General features: G+C 35.8%; 1 protein-coding gene across 1 annotated transcript in view; it reads right to left on the minus strand.

The window, feature by feature from the left end:
- TENM2 (teneurin transmembrane protein 2) overlaps positions 1-18,641 on the minus strand; it is an 874,568-nt gene that overhangs the window by 284,411 nt on the left and 571,516 nt on the right. Inside the window, exon 4 of the mRNA XM_063292454.1 lies at positions 3,217-3,451. Coding sequence (XP_063148524.1) covers positions 3,217-3,451 — 235 coding nt within the window. The remainder of the gene's footprint in view (positions 1-3,216; positions 3,452-18,641) is intronic.

Consider the following 18,641-nt stretch of genomic DNA (forward strand, 5'->3'; position numbering starts at 1 on the left):
TATAATTTCTTTTACTCCCAAAATCAATATTCTTAAATGTTTTATCTATGGTGTTCAAGCATATACCTACCAGGAGTGAAAGAAAATAATAATAAGCATATGATTAAACCTGCAAAACCTGTAAAAAAAAAACACCACATTTTTTTCCCTAGGATAAGTCACAGAACATAGTGTCAGATTTACTCATTTGTCCATGATACTGTAATGGTATGTGGGAATTACCTTGGGAGACTGGGCCCAGAGACAATGCCTAGGGAATGGTCAGATAAGAGACAGCATAGACCACAGCTGGATTGTGGGTGGGGCAAGAGGCTCAGAAGAGTCCCTCCCTAATTACTCAGGGTATAAAGGAGACAGGGTGAATTGTACTTTCAGACTTGGAAGGTTCTGTTAATGTAGCCTTACAGTAGAATTAGCTCATCTGGTCATGTTTCCTGTCTGTCCACCTGGTAAGGCTGACAGATATTCACCTGATGCACTCTGGACAAAACCTGGTAAAAGAGCAATGTGCCCACAGCAAGGTATCGGGTCTTTGAAGCTGGCTATATAAATACTTTATTTCTATAGCATCTACAGGTACAACAAATTCCACTCAGCACATTGCCATTTGGCATCTTGTTTTGATTTGGCACTGTGTGCATATCTGCTGAGACCAACTGTGTAAGCCTTGAATCCTGCTGACCTGGGACCCTGTTTGTGTTACATGGGTTGAAGAGATCCAGATTCTCTCTTCCAATAGTGCTGTCAGCCCCAGGTATAATGTGGAGTCATCATCTGTAATGTTTTGGGTTTGGTGGTAGAGCCAGCAGAAAGCATAATTAGAAAGGCATGCATGTTTCCGCTCTTGTCTGCCCAAAGAGCATATAATGATTTTAGCCATTGCCATAATCAGCTTTCCCAACTGTCTTTCCCAGTCTTAACGATTACAGATTTAAGTGGTCACTAATTACAGGACTGGGAAGATATTTTACCCATACAAGTGATGGGATTTTGCTTCCTTCATAGAAATGCTAATGCTTGCACTGTGTAATATATCTTATGTCTATAAATAGTTTGTTCTGCCTTGTTTTCTAAAACAGGATCTCCATGTATGATCTCAGGGTGTGGCTTCAGAGTTCTACCCCAATTTGGGGACACAAAGGGAAGCCTATGCTGTTGGCCCATCATCATTCACCAACTCTGTTCTGACCAATCAGAACTCCGTCATTCTATATAATGCTCAAGCACCCAGAGAGGTGTTTGAGCATTATATAGTATTGTTGTAAATCTATTCATGCTGCATCATAGACTCTCTTCCTTCTTACAATTCAATATAGGCTTTAGAGTATCAAGTGAAGACATTTTTTTGTTATATCAGAAGCCATATTTATTATTCTAGCCTGTTCAGACCATATTTTCATGAGCACAGTGATGACAAATAAAAGTTCATCATATATGAAGAGTTTTACATGATGGCTTCAAAAATCAGGGCAGTCTAAAAATCTAATAAATACACAAGTATTTCAATCTACTCCTGGAGGATATGTATAACTATCAGAAAAAAAAATGTATTCCTAGGAATGTGAGAAGGGAACACAGATGCACACAAGATGGATAGAAGGAGAGGTAAAAGAAGTTAGAAACTGTTGAAGAAATTTTAGTCTACATTTACAAAATCAGAAAAAATGTAGATTTATTACAATGCAAAACTCTTTAGAATTCTGTATTGTAATACATCTATATCTTTGCTGCATATATAAATGGACTCTGAAATTTAAGAAATAGCAAAATGCAAAAATAATTTACAGTATTTAAAAAAAACTTTAGAAAGTTTTTTTTTTTTTCCTTTCTATCACCAGTCAGCAAACACAGGACTTTTAAAAATGTTAGTGTTTGCCCTGCAGGAATCAGACTGACAGTATACAAGAGGGATTTAAATAAGACTGCACATTGGATGAAGTATATATTAAAATTATACTTTGGTCTGTCTTGAATCAGTGAGTGTTTTTCCAGCCTTCCAAAATACTTACTTTCAAATTAGTCTATTTATTACTTCAGAAAGGGCCAAATGCATAATTTATTAGTAACACTTAGACAGTATACCCTTGTAACACTTTCCTGTGCTTTGGAGTAGAGTATCTGACATCAATTTTATTTGTTAGGTATGCAAAATGTGTCTGACAAATACATATGTATTCAACAAGGATAAGTTGAACTGATCAATATTCATTAAATAAATCTACAGTTCAGAAATTAGGATGTTGGTTACATTATTCCAGATGAAAGCGTCATTGATACAATACACCAAAGATAATATATTTGTATCCAATCATATTATACTGTTTGTGTGTAGCATTATTTTTACTAGCACTGGCTCTTTTTATGGGTTCAGTTCAAACAAAATGAAACATTTCAAAGTCCTGTTGATGATGATGGACTTACACACTGTCCTAACAGCCAGGAACCACGCTGAGACAAGGAACAGGTCTCTAGTGTTTTATTGTTGCTACATAACAGGGAAATCCTAACAAAGTGAAGAAGTGTGGGAAAAACCCAGACATATAAACCCCAAAGGTTAAGGCGGGCCCGATCGGTGTCTCTTGGAATGGCTACCTAATTCCTCAGTGCTATGCATGCGCTTTACAGCCTGGATGGGAGCCCCCTGCTCGCCATCCTTACTCATGACACACACTTGCTTAAAATTATTTTTATTGAAATCATTAGGTCTTTAAAAATCCAGATGTTTAGCTCCTGACCCTCTATGAAGGGCTACCCATAATTATTTGGCTACAGAACGAGGGCCTTTTCTGCCATGGCACCCACCCAATGGAACATAATTCCACCTGAGATTAGGTTAACTCTGAGCCTGCAGGCCTTTTGCAAAGCATGGTTATGTGCCTGTGCCTTGGGCCCTGGGAATGTGATATAGCACATCACTAGACTTCATTGACGGTTATTTATGAAGCTCGGCTGCTATGTGTTTTTATTTATATTAAGTAGCTTAGTCTTTTTACCTCTTTTCTTGTAAGCCATGCAGAGGCACTTATGTGAGATGGGTGTCTATATAATTCAAATAAATACTATAAATAAATACAAATATGACTTATGAGAACATGCTGTCCATAGAATGGTTCCTGTTGTAGAAGTCTCAGCAAACTAGGCTCATGGATTGTCTCAATGGCATTCTAAAAATGTAATGCTATTAAAATCATTCTGCAAATATCAACATTTTTCTACCTGGTCTCAAGTGGCACATTGCTATTCAGCACCCAGCTATCCTGTAATTGAACAGATTCAGGAGTGGTAGCCAAATCATTTGGTGCAGGAGCTGGTGCATGGATCTGGTTCCGCCGATTTGTTAAGGAATTCCTGTTGAGGGAGTTGGCAGAGGAATGGTGATGGGATAGAGTATGATTGTGAGGTGGTGGAAGAGGTGGTCTCAGAGTTGACTGGCTGTGGTGATTTGAAGGCCCTAGAAGGGAAAAGAGAAACAGGAAATATCTCTGAATTATCCAATCGTTTGAAGAACAGCTAAACCTAAACTTTTAACTCAAAACTACATTCTACTTACCAAGTAAGTAGGCTTAGGACTGCATTTCAAAAGAAATAGGTCAATTTCAGCATGTTTACAAAGATGACCCTTAAAATCAACAGCTGCCATATAATTTGTTATTTAATTATCCCCTCTTTCCATTAGCAGCGGATTCTTTCCTTAATCACATTCCAAAGCCACCAAAGGAGCAAGGAGTTTAGCAACCTGTGAATTGGTTCCATGCCACTCCAGTAACATCTAGAAACAAGACACCATCAAACTGGCCAAGCAATATGTTCTGATCCATTCTTGGACATTTAACATAGTCCGTAATGGACTTTTGGTGATCCATGTTAAACTGCATTTACACAGCCTATGAACAGACCTTAAAGTAGCTATTCTGAAGATGCACGTATCAAGCCTTAGATAGTTGTTATCAAACTATGCTCATTTGGAAACTTATTTATTGGCACATGATCTAGCATTCTGGTTAATTCTGGTTAAAACGGAGAATGTTTTGATCTGTTAACTTCCTAACTGCAAGATTGTTTAGGAATGCAATGTCTACTCCATGACAAATGAAAGGCAGAATATACAGTAAATGTACCACTGTAAATAAAATGAACCATACCACACAACTATTAGAAGAAAATAAACAGAAGTTAATAAGCATGCAAAATGTGTTAACTTTCTCAATCAAGATGAATTATTAGATAATTTTTGTTCATATATTCCTATATTATTTCAGTCTTAAAAATGAATTAAAAAACAAGAAAACAAACTTAACAGACAAGTGATGTATTCATTGTACATTTAATCATTATACTAATTTGTAATTTATACAGAGAACAATAATTAGAAAAAAAAAACAACATTAGCAAAATCACAATTATAATGATATATATTTGCTTTCAGAAACTTGAAAATACATTTTGTATTTAATGAATCAAACTGTGATGGAAAATGTCAGCTGAGGAAAGTGTTCATAGTTAAATTGATCTGTACTCCTGTGGAACAAGGGACGCGGTGGCGCTGCGGGTTAAACCGCTGAGCTGTCGATCGGAAGGTCGGCGGTTCGAAACCGCGCGGCGGGGTGAGCTCCCGTTGCTCGTCCCAGCTCCTGCACACCAAGCAGTTCGAAAACATGCAAATGTGAGTAGATTAATTGGTACCGCTTCGGCGGGAAGGTAACGGCGTTCCGTGAGTCATGCTGGCCACATGACCCGGAAGTGTCTATGACAACGCCGGCTCCAAGGCTTTGAAATGGAGATGAGCACCGTCCCCTAGAGTCGGACACGACTGGACTTTACGTCAAGGGAAACCTTTACCTTTACCTTACCTGTGGAACAACTGAAGATTACGATAGAAAGATGCATCCCTTAGACATAATTTTTAAAATGTGAATGTATATAATTGAACATTTAATGGCCTCTTTAAAAAGCTGAATGAAGATCTGTGGATAACCAAATAAAGAATTAACTTTCGGAATATAACTTGGATATATCAAAATAAATGTATGCATAAAGGGGCCAACCTTCCCATTTGTTCCAACCTTCCTGTTTGTTCCTCCTCATAAGGTGAGCTATCTTACTAGTCTAAGGAAAAAAGAATCTTGAAAACTGGTGGAGGAAAATTCTGCAAGTATGGAGCTTTACAATGGCTGGGAAGAGTGTTACAGGACATTAACTGCAGACCCATTTACCTGGATCCAAACCATTCTGCCCATCCGTATGTAGGCAAGATGAATGCAGGAGGGAGAAGGATTAGCTGAGATCCCTAGACAAAAGTATGCTCAGTAGCAAAACTACATTTATTTCTATGGCAAAATTGAGTGAGAAATGACCTCAAGAACAAGTACTCTTCACAGCTTTTGTTCAGTCAGTAGAGAATGCACACACTTACACCATTTAGAGGAGTGTATTGTAAGGACAGCTGCTGTTTTCAATCAGCTTATATTCTCCAATATGAAGAACAAACAAATAAAATACAAGTCTATCAGTGTCATCAGGGAAGGGAGTTTACAATATGTTCTCATGAAAGAAAACTACAGTTCTTCCAATCATTTGGTGACTTGACCTCTCAAGTGACAAAGCAGATTAAGAGATAAAGACAAAAAGAACCAAACAAATTGGTATTTGCAGTATGACTAATCACATAAGAAATACTGAAAGTTGTGTATGATCAGATAGGTTTCTATAAAGCAGTTGCACTAAAAAGGTGCTGTGCTCCATAAGAGGCCCAAAATTTCTGCAGTCACTGTACATCGCAGTGTTTAATTACATGTCCACACAGAACTCTCAGTCTTGAAGAATGGTGAAACAAAAGCATCTTTAAAAAGGTAAGCAAAGAAGGCCCAGGCCCATGCTTCAAATGAATACTACTTTAAGTAAATGGAGGCTTTTACTAATATATTCTTTAAAGGAAAAAGAAGTGGCCAAAATGTCTCAGAAACTATCCTTTAACTTTCTTTTCAATGGGCCCATCAAGCTTAAAACTGTATTTTGGGGTTCTCTTTAGAGGACATGAGATAAGTGATTTTTATCATTTTGATTACACTGTGGAACATGTAATGGGAAAGTCTATAATTTCACAGAGGTTAAAACGGTCATTTTGATAACCAAGTATAACCCCTGCTCACTGCAAGAATCCACAGTAAAGCACCTCTGACAGATGATTGTTCATTCCCTGCTAGCAAAAGATCAACACAGCTACACAAAGAAAATTCCCATCTTTATTATTATTGTGGTTGTTTATTATTATTGTTGTAAAAAGTAGGGCCAATATTGAGAGATCAGATTTTAGAAATACTAAATAAATAAATCTTTCTTTAGAAAGATTTCTAAGACTGTGGAATTGTTGGTGCTCTCTGAGTTTGGCTGTTTTCTTGCAGATGTTTCATTACCCAACTAGATAACATCATCAGTATCAGTAGGTGTGGGGGTTTTCCTAAGATTGCAAATGCCAACATTTTATTAAGGCTTATGGTCAAATTAAAGTTATTTCTTGATCACAGAAAGCAGCAGAAGTTAGCATAAATGTCTCAAAAGTATTATTAAAAAAAACCTCAAGCATTGTGAGAAAAAGGGACAAGAAGCTACTTTCCAAGTTTCACTTATGGACTTGCACAAGAATGTTCCCCTTCCTCCAGCAAATAGCTTCTATTTTCTGTATCACTGGACTGGATCCTGAAATTTGTGTCATGCAGAAAGAAGGAATCTTTCTGTCCACAGGATGAGTTTAATCTAGCATTATTTATGTTTATGTAACTGATGGAAGTCTCACACTTTTTGTTCATCTTGTCCCTTATAACTCTTTAGCCCTACCCATTCACTATGGAATACATTTTAGCTTAGCTTTGCTTAGTCTGGTTTTAAGTAATCCTCGGCCATGGTGAGCAGATTTAGCCTTTTAACTCTAAATCTCTTTTACATCAGTTCCCTTATTTTTTAGAAGTTTCTCCACTTATAGTCAAATGTGACTGTATTGAACCAGGCTGTCAGTTTCCTATTTGCATGTATGCTAATCCTAACAGTATGGTCAATGGCTATTATTCCTTTACTGATTGGAGATCATGGTTGTTCTCTGCTATTACAAGAAATTTTATTTTGCGCTCCTCCTTGATTTCTTTCAACAACTCAAATTTGCTTTCCGTGTTTTCATTAGGAAGGCAAGAGCATATCCTTAGATCTAATGTACATTTGATTTGATCTGACTTTATGTCAAGGAAAATGTGAAATCTAAGATGGTATAAAACATTGGAAGACCAGATTCCTCTATAACAGTGTTTCCTAACCCTAGCAACTTTAAGATGTGTGGATTTCAACTCCCACAATTCTCCAGCCAGCTATGTTCAGCAGTCCACACATCTTTCTACCATGTTAGATTTTACATTTTCCTTGACATAAAGAGCAACATCTTCCCGCATGAGGTCTTCTATAAAACTTGTATCCAGGAACGATTGTAATACATCTGATTTACTCCATTCCACCAGGTTACTGTTACACTCACTATATTCATATTCTCATTTGCAACCCAGTATACTACTTCTCCCATCTTGACCTGGAGTATTCTAACACTGGAATAGGAATGCCTATAAATAATGTACTTTTCAGATGTTTTCTCAAGAAAAACAAATGGAAACACCCTTTGGTTTGTACAATGTATAAGATAAAACAGTAACTTTGAAAACAACTGAAAATCAAGTTGATTAAATCAGATATAATATTTCTAATTCTTCCCCATATATATGTATAACTCTGTGAAACTTTCTCAAAATACATATCTGAATGCAAGTATTTTAACATACATAATATGCTTTTTTTTTTTTCAGAAAAATAGATTTTTCTACAAATACTTTCCTTGAATACAGCTTTTCCAAATCCATGCATATCTATATACATCTCCCCAAATTTTTATATATAATATTATAGCAATTAAATATTTCAAAGTAGAGAATAGCACATTGCTAATTACTAATTAGAGAGCCAGTTTGGTGTAGTGGTTAAGGCACCAGGGTAGAAACCAAGAGGCCGTGAGTTCTAATTGCACCTTAGGACAAAGCCAGCTGGGTGACCTTGGGCCAGTCTCTCCCTCTCAGCCCTAGGAAGGAGGCAATGGCAAACCACTTCTGAAAAATCTTGCCAAGAAAACTGCAGGGACTTGTCCAGCCAGTCTCCGAGAACTGGACACAATTGAATGGATAAAAAAAACAAAACTAATTACTCCCAGATAAGTAGCAGACTCCATGAGTTATGAGTCTATCAATGCCATAATTGATTCCATTATGGTGGATTATAAATGTTTCATTTTCCCTCTCCTCAAAATCACTAAAAGACTGACATTTAAGGCATCTGGAAGTGGTTTTTTAAGACTCAGAAAGTATGGCTCTAAGTGAATGGACTGAAAAACAATAGTCACATCTTCCCTATAACTTCCCTTTGCTCTTCTACAAAACCCCCCTCTAGACAGGTTTTGGCTAACATTCTAGTCTGTTGACATTTTTCAGATGAAAATATCATTATCTGAGCACGTTGAGAATCTGATCACTCTCTAGATGGTTCATGAGGGACCCGGAAATTGCCACAGTGATGTAAGAATAATTGTGGTGTCTCTTCCAGCTCATTTGGAAAATGAGCAGTGGCACCAAGCGTCTGCCATCCAAGATGAAAAATTCTAGAATTGGGTGCACAATAGTTTTTTCTTCCCCTAGAATAGTGCTTTATGAAGCTCAGACTTCCTATAATAAGTCTATAGTAGGTAATTGTACATTGGTGCAGACAGAAACACTCTTCAGTTGTCATGTTAAGGAAACTTATGAAATTGTCTCTTTGAATTTCTCCCCAAACGTAGCAATTCTGAAGGAAAAAAAATGATGTGTATACATTAACTCAAATGTAAACAGGGGCCATATGGAGGTCAAGGCTGAAAAACTCCAAGTGAAAATCTTTCCCTACCAAATCTGCTTGCATCAGAAAGAAAACGCTTATTGACACCGGCGAGAGCTCCTTCATAATGCAAGTAGTAGCTGGGGATGGGGTGAAAGTGAGGGGGTGGTTGATTTTGTTCAGGATGGAGATATGGTTAAACTCTTCCTTATATACTGTTATCTCAATTATTAGGTAACTATACCTCTATATGCATTACAAATAATGCAGATGTTAATTATATTCTATGTGGCCATTGAGTCCCTTATATTACTCACTGCTTACTGTAATACCAGAGGTCTTATTTTACCATCATTATATCTGTTTTGATTCTTAGATTGCTGAACATGCATGGAACTTTCCAAGCCTTTATATTTTTCTTTTCCTCCAAATGAAAAACGTGAAAGCATAATTAGGTTTAGCGATTGCACATAATGACTATAAACATGACATACTTAACTGTAACTTGCCTTAACTGTTCACTCTTTCCCATGTTCTGAAGCTAGCAAACCATCTACCTGTGATTTGTTTACAGTTAAGTCTGCTCTCTAGAGGTATCCTTCATCCTGAATTCAGATGACATTATGGGTGTCTACAGATGGGGCAAGAGAGGCAAATGACAAAATATGTGTTCTGAAGCAAGCTCTGCGTCTTGCTCTGCCACAATCAAATATGTTAGGGACAGAGCTTGCATTGCAATGTTATAATGCAGGTTTTCTTGTTTTGATACACCTCTTATTTCAGTGGACACCTCTAAATTACATGTTTAATTGTAGACAAACCAAATGTCCACTAGCTGTGCTGATTGGAAGGTGAGCAGGCAATAGCCTTTTTATTGTTTAATTTGCTTTTAAGTATAAAAGAAAAAGAAAAAGAGAAAAGAAAAGAAATATACAAACAAGTGACTTCCAAACTTCATCACAAGTATAAACAAGTATAAACAAGTAACTCTTCACCCTTTCTAAAGTTACAAACATTTATGTCATCATACCATATCCCATCTCTTATCTATAAAAAAATCCATAAAACTTCATCTTTTCAGTCCTGGTGTCAGCAGAAAGTCCAGAAAGCATAGCCAGAAGTAACAACATATCTTGTTTTAACCTTGATCAAATAAACCAACTTTATATTCCTTCCTTTTACTTCTAACAGTCTTAATCTTTAGTTCATTCAAATATTGTTGTAGGATTTGATTTCTCTTCATTTTTTTTTGTCCCGTCACACAGAGTTCTTCAAGTCTTTAACAAGCCTCTTTTGTAAATCCCATAGGGAAAAAAAAATTATCCAGGTCACTCTCTTGGTTTGTCATTTGTATTTCCTTTTTAAATTTTAAAACCTCAACCAGTTTCTTTCATAGATCCAGTGAAACATCCTTTTCTAGACCATTCTCTTGGCCTGTCAGTTGTAAATCCACTCTTGATACCATCTCTATCTTGTCAGATAAAATTTCTTCTACATCTGACATTTCTTCAATATCATCTTTTTGACATAGCTATCCATAGAAACAGACATCATTACTGACATTTTTGATAGTGTGGCTACTGCTTTCTGATTCCATCCTTCAAATATCTCCTTCAGTATGTTTATTATCATAACCATCTTGTAGGCCTGTATATCTTTACCTAATATCTTTAGTCCCCTCTAGTGTTCAGTTTTTGAAATCATGAAATTATGTATCAATGTCTTGTAAAAACCAAAACAGGATCTATTTCCCATGAGAAGCTATTTGTATTTCATAATTAATTCCAAAATCTTATTGTAAAGGTTTCAATATCCCAATGGGTATAATATCCATTTATAACTTTCTAAGATCTTTCTAAATCTTATTTACCTTTTTGCTGTTTATTTTAGATTCTTTAAATTCTTAATCTTATAGGTAAAGTTTTCTTTTGTTCAGGATTAAGGTCAGACTCACCTGATATTTTCAAACTTGCCATTCCAAAGGGCTTTAATAGCTTAGAAGTAGTTAATGAGCAATTTCCAAAAGTGATTACAAAGTGAAGTTTGCGAACTTAGTGTCCTCTAAAAGTCTTTGCCATGGTTGTGAGCAAGATGGCTAATCCTGCTGTCTCCTGGCAGAAGGAGAAAGCTGCTGTCCTATGTCTCCTCATGGGGAGCAGCCATCCAGAGTACATGTGGGTGATCTCCTGTCCTCGACTTATCCAGAGAGGTTCCAAGGAACTGGTCTACTCACTGGATCCTTGATTTTTGCCACAGTTGTTGGCTCCTCTTTTGTAGAGCCATCTTCAGTTAGCCATACCTTCCTCAGAAGTCTCTTAGATTATTTCTTTACCAGGGCTGAGCAAAAACAGTTTGCTGCCTACAGTGAAATCTTATTTCAGCACTGGAATTGGAAGGTGTTCCATTATTCCACTAGGCTAATCTATAAGTTTTATCCTCCAATACCTGGCCATGTGAAGCATCTACTTCATTCTACCACACTAAATTTGTGAGTTCTTCATATTTTATATGTTCCTTTGTATTTTGAAACATCAGGTTAGTAAAAGACTGGTTTTTTTTTTATCATTTTGTTCTTGTCCCATCACCTGTCATTCTATTTTTTTTCTTCTGTAACAGTTTTTCAACTTCAGTAACTTTAAGATGTGTGGACTTCAACTCCTAGAAGTTGCCAAGCTTGAGAAACACTGCTCTACAAGAAGGGATATTCTAATGACACCAACACACTTGTATTTTCTTCAGTTTATCACCATTTTCTGTTCCCACATTTCTAGGATAAGATTACGGTATGGGGAATGGAAATATCTCAGTCTCATGAAAATGATGTTCTTCATTCTCAAAAATATCATAAAACAAACATTTTCTGATACTGAATTTAGTTCCACATTGGAAAAAGTCCCAAGAATTTGTGGAATTCAGTGTTGGTCCAATTCACACATAACATTAAATCATCTGCAGTCTGCATATCTCACCAATTATGGCTTAGTGTTATGTGTGAAACAAGCACTATGGCTCATTCAGTAAATCCTCAAGTAGCAAAACTGTTAGAACAAGAGAAGCATAAAAGAACTGCATTTGCTCTTCCTTGCTAAAAATGAAGCACTGTAATATGTTATTTTCAAATTTGTACAATCATTCATGTGCTTGGATTACCTTGAGGAAAAAATAATAATGAAAATGGAAGAGACTTTTCTAAAATTAATTAAAAACTGTCCATAAAAAGTTGTAATAATTAGCAAAATATACAACAGTCAACCCATGCAGGATTAACTGGGGAAATAGGCTCATATCTTTGTTACATGCCATCTTTTATTGTTTTAGCCATTACAGTGAATCATCTGGAAGTCATAATTTTACATAGCCTATTAAAACTTTATTTTCTTTTCTTTCATATGCAGTTTTTTGGAAAATTAAGTGCCACCTTTTTCAATAAATCAGCACTAATTGAAGCATTTTGCCAACTTCTGGAACAGGAACATCTAGTTGAGCAGTATGAATCAGTTTGGAGTTATATTGATTATTTTCAGGAGGTACAGAAGACTCATATGATCTACAACATCACTACTGAAAAGAGTTGTGAAATTATTGGCAGAGCTAGAGGTGACTGTGGTTCAATAAAAGGAAATGGTTCCTATATTATTTGAAAGACATTTTCATTATCTTCCAACAGCTTCATTAAAAATTTAAATTCTTCTTGTTCCCATTTTTAATTATTCCATTTGGGAGTAAAATCATTTCATGGCAACATATCCATACATATTTTGAATACAATTTCAGTACAAGGAAAATAATACTAACATGAAACACATAGATAGGCAGAGGAGTACTACTGGACATTTTTCACTGGAAAATGAAACAGAAAACATAAATAGTTGCAACCATGAACTGAACAAGCAAAACACTTCTTACATTCTTAAGCAAATACTACACACAGTGGAATATGTGCATATATCTCACTTATTAAATACTGAATTCGTGTTCTTGTCGAGTAAGTGTAAATTATCTTTGGCAGATCACAGGGATTCTACAAAAACATGAATGGAACATGTAAGACTGATATTAGTCTATTTCTGCAATATGTACTTTCTTCTATTGCAAAGTATTATATTTCTAGCAGCATTTTTATGGTTAAAGGTTTTATTTCAGGGATTATATCGTAGTTCTTTGAACACAAGCAAGGATCAAAGTGATGAGGAAGTGCAACTCTTTGGGTCAAATGGTGGGAGACAAACCTGATACACAGCAGTCATTAATGCTCACAATGACTGAAGATGGTTAGAAAATGCACATAACCATGGAAGATAAAATTTTGGAATAATTCTACTTGAAAGAATTGAAATCAATTCTACTTGATTAACCTTCACCCAAACTTCTCATAATACGCGACTGCTGGGAAGTGAGGCACATGCTTTTTATATTGCATAAAGAAGGGTCACATGACTGTTATAATCAGACTGCATTACACAACGACGATGTCCCCCTTTTGGGGGGAGATAGGCAGTGACAGAAATCCGAAAAATAAATAAACAAATAAATAAATGTGCAATGTCATTGTATAATAAATTACATATAAGCATCACATTATCTCAGGCTTTTCCAAGAAGATGTTGTCTATTAAAGAGCTTTCAAAAAAACAGATACATTACATGTAAGCATGTCTTCAAAGTTCTGTAGGACTCTTTCTCTTTTTACTGACCTTGGGGATGGAAGCAAATAACTCTCTAATATAACTTCTTATATTTAATTGTACAGTTAAACCATGATTTATTTTTTATAATTACATCATATGCTAGGAGTTCAAATGGACATGCAGCTACTAAACATGTCCTTATATTTATCCCTTCATAAATGGTTTTAATTTGTATACTTTCCCCTTGTAAACAATTTTTTATCTTAGGAAAGCGTTGGCAGACATACCTGTAAATCATAATATAATTAGATGACAACCTTAAATGGAATATAGCAGTTCAAAATAAAAGTTGTATATGTTCATGATCCAATAAAAATATATATAACATCTTCATAAGCATTTATGAAGGGTTTATTTGAAAAGACTGTTAAATAAACAAGACAAAGTATGAAAAGTATTTTTGTATTCATGACTTGACCTAACTACACATTCATAACCAAACAATGAATTTCAACACTGTGCGAAAATTGACACTATATGACAGGGTTGGCCAGATGTTCAATTTGGTAGACCTATTTTGTTTTTAATTAAAATCTTGCTAGAATCAGATTCAAAAGAGTGGAAATAAGTGAACATGTACTAAGAATTAAGGAACAAAGTGCTTCTGAATGCATAAGCAGCTATACTCAGTGAATAAATAAATAAATAAATAGTCAGTTGAGTGCATATTTGGTTCTTTTACTAGTTATTTATTTTGCAGTTTTTATAGTCCACCCAACTGAAAAGACTGTAGATAGATTACAACTCAAAATTGTAAAGAAACAAACAAAAGAAGAACAAATCAAAATATAAAAAGCAACAATAAGAAATCAAACCCTCCCTGCAAGATGGATGCCTATAAAACCTAGGGTGGTATGCCTGTTGAAATAAAATTGTCTTCTAAAAACAATGAAGGAGGAAACTTTATGGACTTCTGAGAGGGGGACTCTTAACAGGCCTTCTTGTGATGGTGTCACCGGATAGGCAGATTCAATTCTGCCAAGGTAGTGCCTGATGTACCTATAGCTATCAATAGCAATATACAATTCACAAGTCCTATCACAAAACAAACCATTTTCCTGGAATCTCCCAAATGTTCTTTTTCAATAACTTAATTTAGGGGAAGACATGCTTTTTTTAAAGCACTGGAATCAGAAGCTCTTGGTTTCCTATTCCAAATCATCCAGAAATCTTTTAATAGTTCTCAATCTACCTTCTGAATATCCATGCTGTATAGGACATAAGCTAGTTTATGGGATACTCTCTCTCTTTCTCTCTCTCTCTCACACACAAACACACACACACACTCATATTCACAGAGGTGTCATGTACTTATTTGCATACAGTACAATTAAAGCCCATCCATTTACAATAGAAAAAAAGAATAACTAAGAAAGTAATTAAGTAGGCAAAACTACAAATATGCAATAGGAAGAGAAAGGCCTAGGAGAATTTCTTAAAATTATAAGCTCTTATTTTGAAGTTGAACTAAAAAAAAACCAATATGTCTGGCAAATATTCCTGAGGAGAACATTTCAAAATCAGAGGATGATCAGGGATTTGACCCTTTCTGTAATATCTACTATTTATGCTTCAGAACAAGGGGCCACTCACCAGAGAGCCTTAGTTGATGACTTTAAGCATGGATAGGCATACCTAGAAGTTTTCCATTTTCCTAAACCATTAGGAGTTTTGTAAATCCCTACCAGCAGTTTCAGTTTTGTTTAGAAACAAACTGGAAGCCATTTAAAGCCAGGCAGGGGTGCTGGAATATGTCCAATGCTTGTAATCCATGTTAAAGAAAAAAGAAATCTTCTGTTATATTCTATACCAGTTGAACAACTGCATTTCCCATATCATGTTCAAAGTTTACCCCATGTACAATGCATTGTAGTAATTCAACCAGAACATTATCATATAATTGCAATTATCTCCATATAACTAAGATATTGAACTAATCTGGTAAATGGTATTTATACTATAGAGATTACCTGACTCTCTAATGACAGTGCTGAGTCACAGACAGAATATTTTCTAACCACAAACGTAATCCTTTAAAAGGAGAACAATCTCTTCCTGAAAAGGTTGGACCTAGGTATCACATGCCTTTTTTTTGGTGGGGGGATAAGGGGCATGGGTGGAAAGTAGCATGATGTATAGGATATTTTTGGCAATATCCTCTTTTTCATAAATTTGAGACTACTCTGTAGGATTACCATTCATCATTCTCACCATGTGTGCACCTTGTAGCACTGTCATAATCTTCAGCCCTCAGCTTCTCTCTCCTTGCAATATGTATATGACAGTGATGGATTTTAAATGCATGCATTTGAAGAATTAGTTTTCTTTTTAAATTTAGAAGTACAAACACACAAGTCACCAATTTTTAAATTATGGAAGTAAGATCTCTGTTATGGACATTACCAACTCCTAATCTTTGCTACTGACCAATAAAAAGCCTGATTTTTTAAAATGTATTTTCTTTTTTGAATGAGATAATAATTACTTCCTACAGGGACAATTTTAAAAACTTCTTTTTTAAAGAAAGTTCTTCCTTCTCCAGACAATGTATATGTCAATCATTGTTAGGACTCTTAATTTTGTGGCCAAAAATACTGTAAAACAAGAACAGACTTTTCTTACAAAAATAGAATTATTACAACTTATTTTCCATCATAGTTTCTAGAAAAGTTACAGACTATCCCTTTTTAAAGGCAGAATCTGAGAATTATGAGCCATTTGAAGGGGACAAATATGCTTGAAGAACAGGTGCCAGATGTGGCAAGGAAGGCCTTTGCACAACTCCATCTGATGTATGTAACTCACATCCATCTGCTTCTGGATGTGACTCAAACTGCTGGTTGTTACCTATAAAGCCCTACATGGCATACTGTAGGATCTGGTTACTTGAGGGACCACCTGTCTCCCATAACATCTGCCCTGCTGATTTGATCCTGCAAGGTTAGCTTGCTCCAGATTCCTTCAATTAAACATGTAATCTTTCAGGACCCTGGAAGTCCACCTTCTGTGTAGAAGTGCCTGCCCTCTGGAATGAGGTTTCCCCCCAAGATCTGGATTACCCCCACTCTGCTATTGTTTACAAGAGCTGTGGAGACCTGGCTCTTCACTCAGGACTTTGACAAGGAAGAGTGAGACCTCTTGCTTCATTATGCTTGCCATCTTTTATCTTTATCTTTTATTGCTTTTATTGTATTTTTTGTTTGTTTGATTGTTTTGTGCCACCCACAGTCATTGAGAATTAGGTGGCATACAAGTTTAATATATTATTACTATTATCATCATCATCATCATCATCATCTGTGCTATAAACATCTCTGTCTTGTCTGAATTAAGACTTGATTTCTTGTCCAGTCCATTAACATGGCCAAAGAAGTAGTCTCCCACATAGAATCTTTCCTCTGAATATAAAGAGAAGGAAAATATAAAGGAAAGGAGTTGCAATGTCATCAGCATGCTACTGATAACACACTCCAAACATCATAATGTGGAAATAATGAAAGAAGAAATCTCATACAACACACTACTTTTATCATCAAACATGGGAAAAATTAAAATCCATTTTAAAACAAAAGAAAAGCAATTTAACCATAGTAGAAGTAAAAGTGCAATCCACTATGTCCTACTGATTTAAGTGAAATCTACTCCCAGGTAAGTGAATATGTGATTTTAGCTGAAATCTAGCACCTTTCCAGCAATGACTCTATCCATTATGAGGGTTGAAAAGGCAAAGTATATGGTCAAAACAGAAACAGATTCAAAGATGAAGGTCAGAATATCATAACTATACCAACAGAAAAAGTAAGACAGAGAAAAAGAGAGTTGGTGAAGGAAGGGGTTACTTTCTTCTTTAATTTTTCCTTTAGTGTCCATTGTAGGACACTAAATACTGAAAAATATTTTCTCTATTCTCTAAGTTATGTTTTAACTTCATATCTATCATCTTCGCTGGGATTTAACCACAATAAAATGGAGCATGTGAAGCCCCTTCTTCTTCTCATTTTTTTTTTAATCCGTTCAATTGTGTCCAATTCTTGGAGACTGCTTGGACAAGTCCCTGCAGTTTTCTTGGGAAGATTTTTCAGAAGTGGTTTGCCATTGTCTCCTTCCTAGGGCTGAGAGAAAGTGACTGGCCCAAGGCTACCCAGCTGGCTTTGTGCCTAAGGCAGGACTAGAACTCACAGTCTCCTGGTTTCTAGCCTGGTGCCTTAACCATTACACCAAACTGGCTCTCATAAAATTTCTCAATAGAAAACATGTATACTCAGCAATATTTGCAGAAAAGCTAGCATCTTATTCTTCTGTGGTCCATATGCATAATTGACTTAACTCCCTGTAGTGTTCAGATATGGTCACCCTAAGCAGAAGGTAAACAAGCAGAAACAGTAAACAAGAAATTTCAAGAAAACAAAAACAAAAAAAAAAGGGAAATGAGGAAGACAGCGTTTGATTAATTTATATTTAAAAGGGAATGAAGACAAAATACAATTTGGCTACAATTTCTAACAGTTATGCTTTTGGGGGTATGAGGAGGAACTATGCTTTTAATGACCACAAAAGGCATAAATCTTTACATCCCAAAAAGGGGGAAAAAATAATCTGGTTGAAATCTGTAAGACAGAGAAAGATGAAAGTGTTTTCATGGCTATGGTTTAGCTTTGCTGGCTGGGGAATTCTGGGAGTTGAAGTCCAAACACCTTAAAGGTGCCAAGGTTGAGAAACACTGCTTTAGGGGATATTTAAGCATTTCCCAAGCAATGATTGTAAAGCTATGGTTTACCCCTCAGATAAATAAATATAGCCAATTCTAAGAATATTCCTTACACATCTTTAGTTTATAAGAATCTTCTCCTTTTCAAACACCTCATAGATGTTGACAGAATAGTCATGTTGAGACAAGAGCTTCATCTTTCACTGTGTGTTTATCCAAGGACCTGCTTTCAGCACCATAGGTCAGTTTGGAACATAAAGATACATGGCTGTTATATGTATACAATATTTGTATCTTTCAATATCTAAAATTCCCTAAACAAAATGATATTAACTGCCTAACCGTAGGTGT

This window comes from Candoia aspera, chromosome 2 (genome assembly GCF_035149785.1).
Source record: "Candoia aspera isolate rCanAsp1 chromosome 2, rCanAsp1.hap2, whole genome shotgun sequence".
Taxonomy (NCBI): domain Eukaryota; kingdom Metazoa; phylum Chordata; class Lepidosauria; order Squamata; family Boidae; genus Candoia; species Candoia aspera.